General features: G+C 34.8%; 1 protein-coding gene across 4 annotated transcripts in view; it reads left to right on the top strand.

The window, feature by feature from the left end:
- MYO6 (myosin VI) overlaps positions 1 to 19,541 on the top strand; it is a 145,737-nt gene that overhangs the window by 81,521 nt on the left and 44,675 nt on the right. For 2 of the 4 annotated variants that reach the window (XM_036247981.1, XM_036247983.1), the window contains exons 8-13: positions 2,327 to 2,424; positions 2,759 to 2,923; positions 6,823 to 6,903; positions 8,776 to 8,784; positions 10,037 to 10,217; positions 15,988 to 16,132. In XM_036247981.1, coding sequence (XP_036103874.1) covers positions 2,327 to 2,424; positions 2,759 to 2,923; positions 6,823 to 6,903; positions 8,776 to 8,784; positions 10,037 to 10,217; positions 15,988 to 16,132 — 679 coding nt within the window. The remainder of the gene's footprint in view (positions 1 to 2,326; positions 2,425 to 2,758; positions 2,924 to 6,822; positions 6,904 to 8,775; positions 8,785 to 10,036; positions 10,218 to 15,987; positions 16,133 to 19,541) is intronic. The other 2 variants (XM_036247982.1, XM_036247984.1) reach the window with 1 other exon arrangement.

Below are 19,541 nucleotides of genomic sequence, written 5' to 3' on the forward strand. Positions count from 1 at the left end.
CACTGTCCCCTAATAGGCACTCAATTTTAATAATAGTGATGATATTAACATATGTAGGATGTATTTATTAGGTATTGTCTGATTTGCTTAAAATCTGTTATCTAATTTAAAGCTTCACAGATTGAGTTAGGTACTGTTTTATCCCTAGTTTACAGATTAAGAAGCTGAGGTGAAAGATTTTAAGTAACTTGCTAAAGCCATATGCCTTATCAGTTGTGGAAGTGGGATATGAACCCAGGCATCTTAACTGTCTGCTATACTAAGTGCATATTTTCACATTCTTGACAATTTAAAGAAAAATTTCAGTTGAACAGATATGAATTAGGGGTGTTCTGTGTTCATGCATTTTACTAGATCATGTGTATAAACTATGAATGTGGATGACTATAAATTCAACTGTAAGAAATATTTTAAAAGTTTGTATCAGTAAGGTTTTTTGTGTTTCTTGATATAAATATTTTAGTTTTACTTATAATTCTCACTGTGGTATTGTGACACACCAGGAATGAGGATCTTATAAGTAATGCTATATTCACTCTAAAGTACCTACTTTAGTGAGGGAATCACCCTTTAATATTAAATAAATAAATAAAAGAGAACAAATTATAGGTTAATTCAACAAAATGGTAATAAGTATTCTGATTTTGTTTACCTGCAGTGCAAGCTTGCTTGAGAATTGGTTATAAGGCTGGTTTCTTCCATGATGTATTGTACAGCATGTAGTGTTCTAGAGTTGAGAAACGTTGGAATGTATTATTCCGAATGTTTCTACAGCCCTTTACTAGAGGATAATAGATAAACTGGAAGGACACAGAAATCTTTAGATGCCATATTAATTGAAGGTTGGAATGAGTATGTCATTAATAGCATTAATCAAGTTTTCTGATGTAGAGACCCTTATCCTATCTATGTTCATGCATTTTGTTAGATCATTTGTATAAAATATACATGTGGATGAATATAAATTCAACTCTAATAAGTATTTTTAAAGGTTGCATCGGTCAAGTTTCTCATGTTTCTTGATATAAATATCCTATTTTTGGATATTTTATTAGTATATTAAATCTTTCAGGAAAAACTGTAATGGAGTCAGTAAAGGAGCCAGGGAGACCTGTAAGTCCCTCTTTAGCCAGTAGCCAGTCACGTGGTATTCCACGTTAACCTTGTTGGGCATCAGATTTTTTGCCCACCTGAAAGGCGAGATATATACGTTAACATTTCTTTTACTTTTACATACTTTCTTACTTATTTTGGCAAGTGAAAGAACTGGGGAGTGATTTTTAAATGGGTTTAGAGACTAGTTAAGCTTTCTACTGTGAATAGAATAAGAGAAATGGACTTGAAAAGATTTCGTAAAAAATATTCTAGCAGTAGATATTGTGAAGCAACTTATGAGGCGGTTGATAGAAAATACGTGACTAAGATTGACACTAGTCTGGTATGTTTACAGTTGAGTACAGGTGAGTACAAGAATAGACTCTGGTAACCTTTTTGTGGTCATGTGATATGTCTCTTTATAAAATAAAAACAATTAAATTTTATTTTACTTTTTTTATTCCTCACCCGAAGATATTTTTCCTTTGATTTTTAGATAGAGTGGGAGAGAGGGAAAGAGAGAGAAACATCGATGCGAGAGAGACACACTGATTGGGTGCCTCCTGCATGACCCTGGCTAGGGCCGGAAATCAAACTGCAACCAACGTATGTGCTCTTGACTGGAATTGAACCTGTGACTCTGGTCTGCGAGCCAATGCTCTAACCACTGAGAAAAACTGGCTGAGGCAAAACAATTAAGTATTGTATTTGTTCATTGGGATTTGAAAAATATTGTTCTGAGAACCTTTTGTAGATAATTCTATAAACTAATTTGTTAGTTTTGTTGGATGTGCATGTAAAAATATTAAATATGGAGGTTTTATTAATATATAAAATATTTTAGACAAGTGACTCAGCTTATTTGTTGCCTTATTTTGTCACAAGAGGTTTGCTGTTTTCTATATTGTAATCACTATTCTAGTAGGGCTGGTGTACTTGTGAAAATCTTAACATTTTTAGGGAATAATTTAAAAGGTTGAGTTATAAATTTTATAAGCTAATAACTTTTAAAAATTTAGTCTTTTCCATAACATTTATATTTTTAAATATATTTTGATAATTTTCCTTTCTCTTGCACATTAATAAGGCCTGAATACAGTGTAGTCAGTAAATATTTGTGGGATTTGACATTGCATGTTAATATTTTTGAGAACATTATTTTAGCTATATTGTTTTATAAATTTCCTTTATGATAATTTTTTGATGGAATATTTCATTTCTTTTTAAATAGCTAACCCACTCTTAGAAGCCTTTGGAAATGCAAAGACTGTTCGCAACAATAATAGCAGTCGATTTGGAAAATTTGTAGAAATACATTTCAATGAAAAGGTGAGAGTGAGTTTGGGGGTGATATGTTTGGGGAGTGTTTTGAAAAGTACAAGGGTCCAATAGAATTGGTGCTGTACTCGAATCCGTGGTAAATTTGTTTAAGTTTCTCTCTTGTTACTTTAGATGGCTGGGAGAATATATATATGTTTACTGTGACCTTTATAAACACTTTAAGCTTATATTTAGACATATGTATTTCCCCTTTATTTGATAAATATTACAACCTTTTTGATGGACAAATGTTTATTAGAAAAGATAAATACTTTAACATTTGTTGATTATACTTTAAGACTTGAAATGTAAAAATGTATTTTCTCTCTGTTTTGTTTTTTAGAGTTCAGTTGTTGGAGGATTTGTTTCACATTATCTTCTAGAGAAATCTAGGATCTGTGTTCAAGGCAAAGAGGAAAGGAATTATCATATCTTTTATAGGTTGTGTGCTGGTGCTTCTGAAGATATTAGGGAAAAACTTCATTTGAACTCCCCAGATAATTTTCGGGTAGGTTGGATAAAAAGATTCAAACAAGATTTGAAAATTGAATTACCTTCAACTAGAAAACTTATTTTAGTGGATTTTGATAGTTTTATGTGACTTACATTAAATTTAGTATAACGTGACTGAATGCCATCTGTACTAGGTAGATCTCTATTGAGACTTACTGCTGACTTTATAACACCATAAGAGGTAAGAGGGTAGATGTTAAACCCCTTATCAATTTAAGCTGAATAAGAAATTTATACTAGTTTGTTATGCTGGCTTTAAGTTACCTTTGACTTTTTGTAAAAAAAAAAAAAAAAAAAGTTTGACCACTGAATTAATATTAATAAAGGACTCATGATTATCTTCTTAATTCAGTTCAACAACAAATATTTATGGCTTGCCCAGTGAGTGCCAGACATTGTGCCAGGGTCAAAAAGATAAATTCTTTTGAGCAAATTAGGATCTGGGGACACACACACACACACACACACACACACACACACACACACTGATGTGTTGAATAATAAGAAAGATATATATATAATAAGAAATATATATATATAATGCTGTGATATAGGATGCTGAGGATTTTGGAAAAGCTTACTGGAACAACTGATACTTGATCTGAATCCTGCAGGATTTTCAAGTGTTAGTTAGAGAAGGAAAGATGCAAATGGTGTACCTGGTAGATAAAACAAAGATGAACAGAAAGGCAAGAAACAGCAGGGCAGGAAATGGTAGGAGGTGAGGCTTGAGAGTTTGCACTTCTGTAGTTAATAAGGAGCTATTGAAGGGCTTTAAGTAGAAAATTGGATATCAGATCTAATAGGGAGATGGCTTTAAGGGAATAGAGGATGGGATGGATTGAAATGGAAACGTGGGCACATTGATTGGGAATCTATAGCTTTAGGTTGAAGTAACAGTTGCTCAGTGCCTAAATTTGGTTTGTTGATAGGAGGGTTACAGAGTAGGGGATGTGAGAAATATTTAGATGGTAATATTGGTAGGACTTGGAGTCTGGGTATGATAGGGAGAAGGAAGAGTGGAGTAATTTTCCAAAATTTGACTAGGAAAACTAGGTGGATGTAAATACCATATTGGGGCCATTTGGAAGATTTAGCATATAGGATGAGTCCGGTTTGGAACCTATGGATCATCTGAGCAGAGATGTTCAGAAGACAGTTATGTATACTAATCTGAAGATCAGTGTCAGTGCTGGAGTGACAGGTTTGGGAGATGTTGGTACTTTGATGGTCATTAAAACTATGACAGTGGGTAGATGAGATTATCCAGAGAGACTGCATAATGTAGAAAATCAGAGATTGAATAGATAAAGAGTTGCCCAAGAAAGGAAGCACGAGTGGAGTTGGGAGGCAAGTACAGGGAAAATCATTACTGCCAGGAATTGCCAGCTAATTGAGTTTCAAGAAGTGGTGACTGGGGGTGAGCATAATTTACAAATTCTCAGCTAGAAGATAGTGTCCCTGTGAGGGCTATATGGGAGTTATGGGGTGGGGTGTAGAAATGTAGAAATGTAGTTTGTATAAATTTTTCCAGGTAATTTTGATAGTCCTCTTTGGACAGGAATCTTTCATTTGAGAATCATGACACACATTTATATTTATTCTCTGTGTGTGTGTGAGTGTGTGTGCCTGTGTTTGTTTTTACAACCCAGCTTCTCTGTATAGCTTCAATTAGTTCTTTTAATGTGTACTTGAAAATTTCACAACTTGTATTAAAATACTTTATAACTGCATCTATATACTTCTAAAATGTCCAACTTCTCTAGAACTCTCCAAATTAATCGGAATTTGCAGTTAGTTGCCCACATTATCTTCATGAAAGTGGAAGAGGCATATCTCTATAATGATTTTTAGAAAAGAAATATAAAATTACTATGAATCATATGAAATGTAATAATGATGATGTGGCTTTGTCCTTAATGAGTTAATGATAAAGTGATGTGACGACTCTTGTCTTAATCTAGTGTTTCTGCTTGGAGGCTTAGGAGCATAGTTTTTGCATGTCTCAGAATGTACTGATTTTCCTAGCACAATGGCAGGCATCCTAAGGGGTCAGCTACTAAAATTTTTTATCAGGTCAGAGTTTCCTGTCTCTGTCGTGTGAACTGGGAGGCATGATTTCCTCTTTTACAAGAGTCCTTTGGTGTTAGGAGACTAGAGGAACAGCATTACCTTTCACCCAAACACATCTGCTGTCTTGGATATTCCTCTCACGAATGCATACACACCTCTGTATTTCTCCCCACAGATGATTATACCTTAAAGTGATTTGAAAGTGTGTTGGTAACTTCATCAGGTTTTTCTGTAGTTTACAGAAATTATAGATAAGGTTGTAGACAAAGGAGAACCCAACAGTAGGGTAAACACTTCCAAAATTTTTTTGTTACTTCTCTATCCAAATTAGTATGTACAGAATTATAGAGAGAAACCTGTTTGAAGACATTTGTATTAACTACACATGTATTTTGGCAAATAAAAGGTTTAAAATTCTTGCATTATTCAAAATTTTCAAATATTTTTGCATATGTTTTGTGGAAGCATTCTTTATAATCATGCAAAAAGATCCTTGAACATAAATAAAGGTTGAGTAGAATGAAAATGGATGGCAAGAATAGTTAACAACGTTCTACTTACAGAGAAGTTGGAAGAAACAAGAGTTTTTCCTAGGTTGTAATGTTAAGTCCATCTGTCCAAAAGCCAAGTCATTGATAAAACAATTAACTTGTTGGGGGGATAAAACTTTTGCTAGCAAAGAAAATATTTGTTTGTGCTCTATAAGTTTAAGCTACTATTACCTTACTATACAGTAAGAGTTCTTTTTAGAAATAGTTAATTGAAAATGCTTACCAGTAATATTATCCCTCCCTTTACCCCCTACCCTGAGATTCTAGGGTAGAAAGAAAAACTCATACCATTTTCTGTTTTTTACCAATTTTAATATTTCATTATAATAGAGGGGAAAAGATAGATACATTGATCACCTAAATATTAATTTATTTCAAAATTATCCAAAGTTTGTTATGATTTTTTCCTTGGTATCTATATAATGTGATATATTTAATCTTGCAATGCATGCCATGATGAGTGGAATCATAGTGACCTGATACAAGAGAAGCTGAGATGTTTTTTAAAATTTGCCACCTTGTTCCCTGTGTACTTCCTTCCTGTTCCATCCCACCCCCCACTCCCCTCAAGGTGGGAAATGGATTCTCTTTAAGATCAATATAGTATTGTTTTCTTCTCGACTACTTCCTTTGTTCTATGTTTTGAAAGCACATAGCCTTTCAAAGGATTCTGGATAATAAAATAAATCCTTGAGATAAAAGTTGAAATTGTTATTTGAGTATGAAGGTTCATATAGCAAGTATTGTAATTTATGTATAGTGATTGTTAACTGAGAGTAAATATAAAAGGCATGTTTTAAAGAACTGATTATAAAAGTAAAAAATTTAGAAATTCCAAGATTGTTAATTATTTAGAATGTAAAATATTACTTGAAATATTAAACTGCACTTTGTGGGGTCCTTATTTGAAACTCTGCATATTTAGTAATAAGGTGATTTTCATTATCTGTAGTCGGTGTAAAGATATTTGACACTGAGAATGTTTAAAATTGCTGCCTTTTAAATATAGGAAAGCTTTATGGTATTGGTTTTTATGTTAGTCATACCATTTAATCTACTTTGAGGAATTGGGATTTTCAACATCCCTGTTTGTTTAGTAGGAATAAAGTGCTTATATTGAAGTACTGATTTTAATTGAGAGATTAAATGATACTCAGGTTATGTTTAGAAATTCTGTATGGTTAGCACTGCTTGATAAGTTGTGTTGTCTTCTGTAGTATTTTCCTGAGGATCATATTTGTTAATTATATTTTACACTTCTTTGTCACAGTATTTAAACCGAGGCTGCACTAGATACTTTGCAAACAAGGAAACTGACAAACAAATTTTGCAGAACCGAAAAAGTCCTGAGGTACAGTAGACTATTTTTTTAAATTAAAATCTTTAATACAAAAATAATTGTGCTGCAAGGCGTATTTTTTATTTTGGAGCCCAAATAAGATTTCTTACTTTTAAGCTTGTACTATTAAAAATGAAATACTCATCCACGTCTCTCCAGAATATATGTCGTACTTACTGCCTGTGTTGGTCTCTGCCGAGCTTTGGTTCTGGTTCTTCTTGGATTAGGCCTCAGTACACTGCTCTCCTCATTCTTTTTTCCAGTACGACTGTGTCGAGTTGCCTAAGAATTATCCTTTGCTAATATGTTTTGAAACTTACTCTCATATAACCCTTTTGGGTTAAGTAAAATATGTCCTTTATAATTGCCTGCTTCATGGCAAAAATAAGCTTTGCAATAGACACTGAGTAAGCATTATTGTGAATTAAGCTTATATATTAAGGTATTTCTCTCTAAAACATATTTCTGTAATATTTTCTGAAAAGTTTTGTATGTCGATCTTATTAAATTATTATATTTCCAAGAGTCATTATTTATAATTATGCCGTTAAGTGTTATTTTAAAAATGTTAAATCCTTAATCTAAACATCTACTACAACCCTTATAAATTTTAATATGCATTGTTTAAGTAATAAATGGTATGAAGTTGTGTCTACCCAAGGAGCTTAAATTATAAAATACAAGGTAAGGATTAATTATAGGGACTAGTTCTATTGTCTTTATTAATTTTATTAAAAGATTTAAATTGAGTACTTAATTGGAAAAGTTTTTATTGTATTCAATTTTAAAATTTTTTTCAATGCTTATGTGAGGATCTTATTAATTTCAGAGAGAAGGAAGGGAGAGGGAGAGAGAGAAACACTGGTGTGAGAGAAACATCAACTGGTTGCCTTCCATATGTACACCAACTGAGAATCGAACCTGCAGCCTGGGCCTATGCCCTGACTGGGAATCAAACCCGAGATCTTTCAGTGTATGGGATGTTGCTCTAACAAGCTGAGCCACACCAGCCAGGGCTGTACTCAGTTTTTAATGCTCCTGCATCTCAGAGTCAGATGCTTTTGACTCCTTTCAAAATGAGTGAGATGAATTATGTCTTTATTATATTCACAGAAAAGAACAGAAAATAAATGACAATTCCCATTATTTTGAATTTTAAGCAATTAATTTTTTTTTTTTTATCCTCACCTGAGGACATTTTTGCATTTATCTTCAGATAGAGCAGGAGGGAGAGAGGGAGAGAGGGAGGGAGGGACGGGGGGAGGGAGGGAGAGAGAGAGAGAAACATTGATGTGAGAGAGACACATTGACTGGCTGCCACTCACAGGACCCCATCTGGGACCGGATACAATCGCAAGCGAGGTACGTGCCCTTAGGAACCGAACCTGGGACTCTCTGGTCCACAGGCGATGCTCTAACCACTGAACGAAACTGGCCAGGGCCTAAGCATTTCATTTTTAAGTTGACATTTATTTATCATTTGAGACACAGAAGTCTGAATGATAAATTGCACAGTTTATTTTTTTTCATCCATGGTTGGAACTTAAAGAAGTAACGTTAATATTGTCTCTTCCTTCGTCATGGTATCTTATATTTTCTAAAAGCATCATCAACATATAGAAATTGTATTCTTTCACTAAGATAATGCAGACATTTCCTTAGGCATGGAATAATCGAGTAGAGAGGAAAGAAAACTGGATTATACTCTTTAAAGAGTAACATGTACTCTTGGTACTCTCCTGTGAAGAAAATGTACTCTTTCTGATTCTCATGTCAGCATGCTTTGTTAGGAATCTTATTCATATTATTGAGTTTATATATAAAAATATATAAGTGAACTATGGATTAATATGTTTAAATTACATTTTATGTCTTCTTTATCAGGAGGATGAGGTGATCACTTTGACTAATTAGAATCCTTTGCCTAGTTCCATCTGAGTGTCTTTAAGCTGTGTTTTAGGAGAGTGCAGTATTTTTAGTCTTCCATACAGCAATATATTTATTAACATTTGATTTGAAACAGTTTTTAAATGAGGTAACCATTCCATTGCAAGACTAAAAATTCTGCAAGATGTGTGCTTCCTGTTGACTTTGGCTGCACGCGATTGTTTCCTTTGCTGCTTTTAAGAATAAAATTAAATTTATTGATCTAGACATTTTCCAGAAGTTTCACATTAAATTAAACATCTTAAAGAATTTCGTGGAAGGCAATCACAACTGAGAAACAATAGGCAACTGGGAGGAAAAGAAACATCTTCTAGAGGCATCTTTAATGGTCAATTAATTCTCGTGCTGTGTTACCTAATTTTTAATTTTATTTATTCATTCTCAAGTTCTGGAAAATTTCTGGTCCAACCTTTCTGTGTCCAGTAACTTTTACTTTTCTCCTTTTAGTTTTTGCAGGCTTGACTTTTTACTTCGTTTTTCTGAGTTTGTTATAGACTCTAACAAATGAATACTTTAGATGCATGCTCTTTTAGGAGAGAAAGCAGACTTTCTCTTCATTGTTTTTCTGAAACGTTTTCAGTCATTGCATAAATTCTCAGAGTAAGCATAGTGCTTACTAATACATTTTACCTTATATATACTTACACAGAAAGGTTTAAAAAATAATTCTCAGTCCATGAAAACTGTTATTAGCCTGTTCACTTTTTACTGCTGGTGAATATTAGGGCTGTTGATGGCAGTTCACCTAAAGGAGTATAATGTTAAATCATAAAAAATTTTTACAATTTTTTGCCTTAGTTCCTTTTGACCCATGGTTCATGTCGATTCATGCCAACCACTGGTATTCCATTCTTTTTTACTCATTTTTTATTTTTATCAAATAGCCTAGCATTATAAGGCTTTAGAGATAATATTATAATTTAACTGGAAAACATCTCATTCTATTTTTGACTAAAATTATTATTGAGATAATAAATTCATATGCAGTTGAAAGAAATTATTCAGAGAGATTCTGTGTACACTTTGCCTAGCCATTCAGTTTTTGAATCTGTTAGAACACTAAAATTTATCCATCAACACATTTTATTTTTGCATGTTATATAGTGCATCAGTAGACCTCGTGTAGTTTTTTTTTTTTTTTTTTCAGTATGCTTAAATCATATAAAGTGTAATTAATTGACGTCTTCTTATTTTAAAGTATCTTAAGGCAGGTTCTTTGAAGGATCCTCTGTTAGATGACCATGGAGATTTTATTAGAATGTGCACAGCCATGAAAAAGATTGGTTTGGATGATGAAGAAAAGCTTGATCTGTTCCGGGTAGTGGCTGGCGTCCTGCATCTTGGGAATATTGATTTTGAGGAAGCTGGAAGCAGTTCAGGTATCCTTGTGTTTTGCTTTGCTTTGTTTTAAGGGGGAGTACAAATAGAGGTTCTGTCATTTCTTTGTCATGTGTGAATTAAATCCATGTGCAGGTTTGTTAATACCCTGAAATTTCTAGAACATAGTGTTACATGGTGAATCATGCAAATGAAGGATGCAGCATTATTGATCACTGTGAGCTCTGTTTTGAAGAAATTAGTGATTCTGATGGGCAATAGACTTATTTTATGAAGGACAAGTAACTGATATTATACTTTCCCAATTAATGAACAGGAGAATTCTCTACCATCTGTTAAGGTATACTGACATTTTTTAGGTTCATTGATTTAAATTTAGATTAATTAGGACAATTAAAGACACAAAAGCCCATATTCTTTATTACTGAGAAATTAAAATAGGGTGAGCTTTATGCAAGTTGAAAAGAGCATTTAAATGCATGCATGATAGTAACTTTTCAACTCTAGTGGTACAGTCTTATATAAAGAGTAAGAATTTTTATATACTCTTAAGTTTGTTCTGTGAACAGAGGGGTTAGGAAACTATGGCCCATGACTGAATCTGACCAGCGGCTTGTTTTTGTAAATGCGATGTTGTTGGGACACAGCCACACCCATTCACTTATGTCTTGTCTGTTCCAGCTTTTGTGCTACAGTGGCAGAGCTGAGTAGTGACAGAGAAACTGTGTGGCCAGAAAAGCCTAAACTCTGACACTTTAGAGAAGAAGCTTGTTGACTCCTAAATAAATATGTTATTTAAATATCTTTTACTGGGTTAAAAAATTGAAAGCACCATTTCATATAGTAGTCAATAATGGGGGCTTTGGTGACAGGTCCCAGAAGCTCTCTGAGCCTTGGTTTTTTTCATTTGTAAAATAATGAAGAAATAGTCCATGAGAAGTGCTTTTAAAGTGTAGTTTCTAGCAATCGCATGCATCTAGGGAAGAGATACAAGAGTAAGGAAAAATAACATTTAAAAATGTGTCTGCTGTGTGCAAGAACCTTTCTATACTGTATTTCATCAGGAACATCATAGTCGTAATCTCAACTTGATAAAGATAATGAGGTAGGGGATATTATCTCCATTTTACACAAGTGCAACCTGTGCATAAGTTAAATACAATGGTTGTTAATGAAATTGTAGATGGGAGAGCTGGGTTCTCCCCATGTTTTAATAACTCAGGTAATTGTCCCTCAGTGCCCCTAGTCACTGACCTTCCCAAGTGATCTGTGAATGAACAGATTGAAATAGACAGCCTTAATGACTTTTAGATGTAATGACCTGTGATGCTGTGAAGTCAATAGCACAGATGTAACATAGTGTAGTGTTTAATAGCACATGCTCTTGAACCAGACTGTTCACCATCTATTAACTGCCTGCATGACCTTGGGCCAGGAATTTAACTTCTCCCTGTCTGTTTCCTTACCTGTGTACTGGACAACAACCCTACCTCCTGGTATAAAGAGGAACAAATGAGTTAAATATTAGTAAAATGATGTGACTACTTATGTCTGGCACATAGTAATCACACTGAGTATTTTTAATGCATAAGTATTTTTTTTGTAATGAAAATAAAAATATAGATTACTCCCAGTTTAAAATGAGAGAAAAAAAGCAAAACCAATTATGTTCTAGTGTGCCTTAATTTTTTAAATTAGATTTTCTTTTTTGAGGAATTTTAACATTTATTTTGAAAATGTAATTAATGTTATAACACATTTTATTTCCTCTATGTCATTGTTATACCAAGGGAGCATGTGGGAGTTCTAAGTAACACAAAAAAAGTAGGACATTTATTTTTTTGTTTTTTGTTTTTTGCATTTATCTTCAGATAGAGCGGGAGGGAGAGAAGGAGGAAGAGACAGAGAGAAACATAGATGTGAGAGAGACACATCGATTGGCTGCCACCCACATGATCCCAACCAGGGCTGGGGAAAAACTGCAATTGAGGTACGTGCCCTTAGCGGGAACCAAACCCCGGACTCTGTGGTCCTCAGGCTGACGCTCTGATCGCTGAGCCAAACCGGCCAGGGCAAAAGGAGGACATTTAATGCGAATTTTGGAAGTGTTTCAGAAGGGGTAGCCTTTTCAGATTGTGAGGATTTGTAGCATTTTCCCACCTCAAGCTGTCATCCTGGCGTAGAACACGCACATGTATGTAGAGGATCAGACCTGGGGCATGGTCTAGATGGTTGAAAAGCACTAAAACAGTAAAAAGGCCCAGAGCACATATTCACATTATCCTTTTATTTTTCTTCTCAAACTTTTTTCTGTTGAAGGGAAAACAAGCAGAAAGCCGAGAAAATTGGAATGAAGCAATAAATCAATAGAATTAATAAAAAAAGATTATCTTTATTTTAATAGCTAAACTTATATTATTCTTCATCCTTCCTATGACCCTTCCTATAGACCCAAATAGTTTCTTTCTAATTAGAATTGACTCTTTTTTTCTCACTAAAGAGCTCAATTTTGGCATTTCCTCACAATCTGAAAAAGCTCTGAATTTTTTTGGTAATTATTTTATTAGAAAATTTATTCTCCAGTAGATTTGTAGAAGACACTGTTACTGCATAGTTTTTGCATGGTGGAAATGCAGAAAATCTCTATTGGGACTTTCCATGCTTTTCTAATTTCATAAAACAAAAGTATATGTTATTATAACCAAAAACTTTCTTTTAAATGTTCAAAGAAGTTCTTTGGAGGGGAGAAACATGACAACCTTACATTATTTTACAGCATTTCGCCTTTTAAAAACTTTTAAAATAAATGTTTTCTTATGTTAGCTTTACATAATTCCGGAAGTGTGTAGGAAACTTCACAAAATAGTAGAAAAGAAGTATTTAAATGAATTAACAAATTATTGGTGATCTTTTTTTTCAGTTATATAATTTTAGATAACACATAGGTGTGTAGAAATGAAAAATTAACAGTACACTTATTTTTACAGAGTTAGAGGTTTAGTAAATCTAAGTATTCTTTTTCCCCCTTTAAATAACATCTTTGTTGAAATATAATTCATACCATACAATTCACCCATTTAAAGTATACAATTCAGCCTGGCCAGTGTGGCTCAGTGGATTAAGTAAGTGTCGTCCCGTGGCCTGAGATTCCTGGTTCCATTCCCAATCAGGGCACGTGTCCGGGTTGTGGGCTTGATCCCCAGTCCTCAGTAGGGGGCATGCAGGAGGCAGCCAATTGATGTTTCTATCTCTGGCTCCTTTCCTTTGTCTCTAAAAAATATCAATAAGAACATTAAAAAAATAGTGTACAATTCATTGGGTTTTAGTATATCCAGTATTGTGTGACCATAAGCACAATCAGCTTTAGAACATTTCAACCCCCAAAAGAAACTCCACGCTCTTTAGCAGTCACCCCCAACCCCCATTCCTTCATAAATCCCTCAGCCTTAGGCAACCACTGTTCTAATTTCTCTCTCTCTGTTTGCCTATTATCACATTTCATATCAGTTGAATCATACAATATGTGTTTTTTTGTGAATTTGTTTTTGTGTCTGTATTTTTTTTTATTGCTGAGTAATATTTTATTGTATGTATATACTATATTTTGTTTATTCACTTATCATTTGATGAACATTTGGGTTTCTGTCTTTGGCTGTTATGAATAGTGCTGCTATAAACATCTGTGTACAAGTTTTTGTGTGGATATGTTTTTATTTCTCTTGGGTATATGTCTAGGACTGGAATTGTTGAGTCATAAGGTAACTGGAATTAACTTTTTGAGGAAATTTCATCAGATTGTTTTTCAAAATAGCCGTACCATTACATTCTTATCAACAGTATTTCTCCACATCCTCACCAACACCATCCTAGTGAGTGTGAAGTGTTTACCTCTTTGTGGCTTTTGTTTGCATTTTCCTGATAGCTCATGATGTTGAGCAACTCTTCATGGCTTTATTGACCATTTTTATATCTTTTTGGAGAAATGTCTATTTGTATCTTTTGTCCATTTATTAATTGGATTGTCCTTTTATTATCAAGTTGTGTTCTCTTAAATATATTCTAGATATACATTTCTTATCAGATATATAATTTGAAAATATTTTCTCTCATTCTATGGGTTGTCTTCAAATCTTGGATAGTGTTTTTTTTTTTTTATCCTCACCAAAGGACATTTTTTTATTTTTTGTTCAGATAGAGCGAGAGGGAGAGAGAGGAAGAGAGAGAGAGAGGGAAACATCGACGTAAAAGGGACACATCGAGTGGCTGCCACCCACATGACCCAACCAGGGCCGGGGATAAACTGCAACCGAGGTACATGCCCTTAGTGAGAACGGAACCGGGTCTCTCGGGACCGCAAGCTGACGCTCTAACCGCTGAGCCAAACCAGCCAGGGCCACAAGTTTTTTTTTAGATGAAATTTAGTTTATCTTTTTTGTGTTGTTGTTGCTTGTGCTTTTGTTGCCTTGTCTAAAAAACCATACCTACTACAAGATCCTTAAGAGTTTTATTTGTATATTCTTCTAAGAGTTTAATAGATTTAGGTTACATTTAGGTCTTTGACTCATTTTGAGTTAATTTTTGTGTATGGTGTGAAGTGGGTGTCCATCCTCATTCTTCTGCATGTGGATGTCCAGTTTTTCCAGGACCATTTGTTCAAAAAACTATTCTTTCCCCCAATGACTTGTCTTGACAACCCCTTTTTTTTCTTTCTTTTTTTTCTTTTATCTTCACGTGAGGACATTTTTCCATTTTTTTGTTCAGATAGAGTAGGAGGGAGATAGAGGAAGAGAAGGAGAGAGAGAAACATCAATGTGAAGGGACACATCGAGTGGCTGCCACCCACACAACCCAACCAGGGCCGGGGACAAACTGCAACCGAGGTACGTGCCCTTAGCGGGAACCGAACCCGGGTCTCTCCAAATCGCAGGCCGACGCTCTAACCGCTTAGCCAAACCGGCCAGGTTGACAACCCCTTATTCATATAAAATCTCAAGGTCTGTTTCTTCTGAGATCTGTGTATTTAATAGTTTACTAATAAGTTTTGATAAAATTCTCATTGTGATTCTCATATGTAGTTTTGAAATTGGTCTTGAAATAAATCATTTAGGATCATTAAAACTTAAAATATTAATGAAATATTTATTATTTTTAACATCAGTACTAACAATAAAGATAGTTAACCTTTATATAATGATTACAATGTATTGAGCACTATTCCAAGCACTTCACATATGTAACTTTATTAAACTTCATAACAGCTTTATTATTTTTATTATATGGATGAAGATAGGGAGCACAGAGAGAGTAAATAACTTGTTCAGGGTCACAGCTAGTAAGTTGTAGAGCCATATCAACCCAGGGTCTAAAGCACTATGGTATAACATCTTTCTATTTAATATTTTTTAAAATAGCCTCCATAAATAAAAGTCTGTAGATATAATGTACAGGTTGTAGCAGTTGCCTCCTCACCCTCCTCCTCTGTCCCCAGGCAGTATGAACTCATGGGTACACACACACACACACACACACACACACACACAGACACACACACACACACACACTTACTAAAGTGCTTCACAGCATTCACCACTAAAATCACTCCTTGAAATTTTCTGTAGTCATAGGAATTTTAATGATAAGGCACTGCATTTCTTTAGAGATTTAATATGTTAGCAAGAATTATCATTGACCATTAGTATTTTTTTATTTGTAGGGTCATAAATGAGTTTTATCTATTTCATCATTTGAAGGTCTTGAAAATATGGTTAATATAATGTTTATTAATTTCAAATTAAAATGCATTTTCACTAGGTGGTTGTAATCTGAAGAATAAGTCTACTCAGTCTTTGGAATACTGTGCTGAATTACTGGGTTTGGATCAAGATGATCTTCGCGTAAGTTTAACTACAAGAGTCATGCTGACAACAGCAGGGGGCACCAAAGGAACAGTTATCAAGTAAGTGCCTCTGCCGTGTAAAAATCCTGTCTTGGGGTTTGTCAAGGAAAAGTCTGTTTTTGAGAGCACTGAGATTTAAAGTTCATCTTTATGTATTATTCATTCTTTTCATTATAATGTTATAAAACGTGTACTTGATAGACCAAAATTCTGTGCATCTCACCACAGTAATCCATCATAAAAATTAGCATTGACTTTCATAGCTCTTAAAGTTGTTCCTTATAGATATACTACATGGCACAAAATGGGAATTTATAAGGTAAGAGAGAGGTTTACTTTTGTACAATATGAAAATACAGGGTGGGGCAAAAGTAGGTTTACAGTTGTCAGTATGCGAAACAGAGTTTGTTCATGTATTATTTGTTATTAGTTATTGTATCACTTTTCATACAAACAACTGTAAACCTACTCTGGCCCCACCCTGTATGAGTTGATTCTGTTAATATTTATTTTAGGTGACAGGTCATTTTTTCCCCCCAGTTTTTCAGAACTTTACATTTTGAAATATATTCTTTAAAAAAAAAGTTTTATTATTGTCTGGCCGGTGTGGCTCAGTGGTTGAGCATTGGCTTATGCACCAAGAGGTTGCTGGTTCAATTCCCAGTCAGGATACATGCCTGGGTTATGGGCCTGATCCCCAGTGGAGGCATGCAGGAGGTGGCCAGTCGATGTTCTCTCTCATCAGTGTTTCTGTCTCTCTCTCCTTCTCCCTTCCTCTATCTCTAAAATCAATATAGGGAAAAAAAATTTTTTTTTTTAAGTTTCATTGATTTATTTTTTTCAGAGAGGAAGGGAGAGGGAGAAAGAGGGATAGAAACATTGATTGGCCGCCTCCTGTGTGCTTCCCACTGGGGATCAAGCCCAAAACTCGGGCATGTGCCCCACCTGGGAATTGAACTAACTGGGAATTGAATCAGTGACCTCCTGGTCCATGGGTCAATGCTCAACCACTGAGCCACACTAGCTGGGCTATTATATACTCTTTTTTAAATTTTTTATTTATTTATTTTTATTGATATTAGAAGAAGGGAGAGAGAGAAAAACATTGATGAGAGAGAACATCGATTGGCCCACTCCTGCATGCCCCCCACTGGGGATCAGGCCCACAACCTGGGCATGTGCCCTGACCAGAAATCAAACTAGCAACCTCTTGGTGCATTGGTCGATGCTCAACCACACTGGCCGTATCATATACTCTTTTGAAGTATGCAATTGAGTGATTTTTAGTATAATTATAAAGTTGTGCAATCATCACCATTATTTAGTTCCAGAAGGCTGCCGATCATTTACTTTACTTTAAAAGTGATTTTCCTTGCAAATGGCATGTACTAAAATTTCCATTAAGTAGAAATTGCTATAATAAAACACTCAGCAAATGGAATTTCCCCTTACTTAGTATTCTTCATTTAGAGGAAATTACAAATGATAGGAAAATAAGAGTCTAGGGAAGAGGCTGGGTTGTATCTGGGCCTATGTACACTTTTGGCTCCATATCCTGTGTTTTAAGTATTTTTGTTTTCAGTACTGTAAAATAAAAAGGATATTCATTGAACAGCTACATACAAAAAAATGAAACTAGACCATCAACTTACACCATACATAAGAATAAACTCAAAATGGATAAAAGACTTAAATGTGACTCATGAATCCATAAAAATCCTAGAAGAAACTATAGGCAACAAAATTTCAGACATCATATGCAGCAGAATTTTCATTGATACATCACCTAAGGCAACAGAAACAAAAGAGAAAATGAACACATGGGACTACATCAAACTCAAAAGCTTCTTCACAGCAAAAGATACAATCATCAAAATGGAAAGGCAACCCACTATATGGGAGAGCATAATTGCCAATGATATATCGGATAAGGGGTTAATTTCCAATATATATAGATGCTCATACAACTCAACAAAAGGAAGACCAAGAACCCAATTAAAAAATGGGCAGAGGAACTAAATAGACACCTCTCCAAACAGGACATAGAAATGGCTAAGAGACATATGAAGAAATGCTGAACATCACTAATCATCAGAGAGATGCAAATTAAAATAACAGTGAGGTATCACCTCACACCTGTCAGAATGGCTGCCATCAAGAAATCATCAAACAACAAGTGTTGGCGAAGGTGTGGAGGAAGGGGACTCTAGTGCACTGCTGGTGGGAATGCAGACTGGTGCAGCCACTATGGAAAGCAATATGGTGTTACCTCAAAATATTATAAATTGAACTTCCATTTGACCCAATGATCCCACTTCTAGGAATGTACCCTAAGAAGCCTGAAACACCAATCAGAAAGAATATATGTACCCCCATGTTTGTAGCAGCACTATTTACAATAGCTAAGATCTGGAAACAGCCCAAATGTCCATCAGTAGAATGGATAAAAAAGCAGTGGTACATATACACAATGGAGTACTATGCAGCTATAAGAAAGAAAGATCTTTTATCCTTTGAGATGACATGGAGGGACCTGGAAAGTATCATCCTAAGCGAAACAAGCCAAACAGAAAGACAAGTATTATATGATCTCACTTATTTGTGGAATATAATGAACATAACAGTCTGAGAAATGGGGGTAGTCCCAGAGACGTGGAAGTGGGATACAGACTGATACTCCCCAGAAGAAGGGGTAGTGGGGGAGAGATAATCCACAGAACTTATATGCATGTGTGCATGAACAATGGACATGGACAACAAAGCTGGGGACAGGGTGGGGAGGAAGGGGGAGGGGTTAATCAGTGGGGGAAAAGGGGAAACATCTGTAACAAAAATAATTAATAAAAAAAATGAAGGGAAAATAAAAAAAAAATAAATGGATATTCAGTAATTATTCTGAGGCACAGTAAGATCTTCCTTTGTGAAGAAATAGTCAGATCCTCCATCCCTTGTTATATAAGGCAGGCTGTGAGTTCCAGCGACATATTTCAGAAAAATTTTCAACAAATTAAAATAAGGATTTCTGGTGCTCTCATGGTCCTCATACTTACATTTATGATAGCATTTAGCATGGCGTTTGGATAGTCTCTTTTATGAGCAGTCTTTCTTCATCAGATTATCATTTTCTTTTTAAAGAATAGTTTATTAATTTTTAGGGGGAGAGGAAGGGAGAAGAGAGAAACATGTATGTGAGAGCGAGACATCAGTGGGCTGCCTCCTGCATGCCCCTCACGGATGATTGAGCCACAACCTGGGCATGTACTCAATGTCCAGAAATTGAATCAGCAACCTTTTGGTACATGGGATGATAACCAACCAACTAAGCCACACTGGCCAGGGCATTTTATCATTTTCTTGAGGACAAGGGCTGTGTGTCTGTATCTCCAACATCTAATACTGTTATACCAGGTAGTTACTTATATTAAATTATAGAGTTCAAATTTTAAGACATCAACATTTTTTTCTAAGC

Source organism: Molossus molossus, unplaced genomic scaffold, assembly GCF_014108415.1.
Source record: "Molossus molossus isolate mMolMol1 unplaced genomic scaffold, mMolMol1.p scaffold_m16_p_8, whole genome shotgun sequence".
Taxonomy (NCBI): domain Eukaryota; kingdom Metazoa; phylum Chordata; class Mammalia; order Chiroptera; family Molossidae; genus Molossus; species Molossus molossus.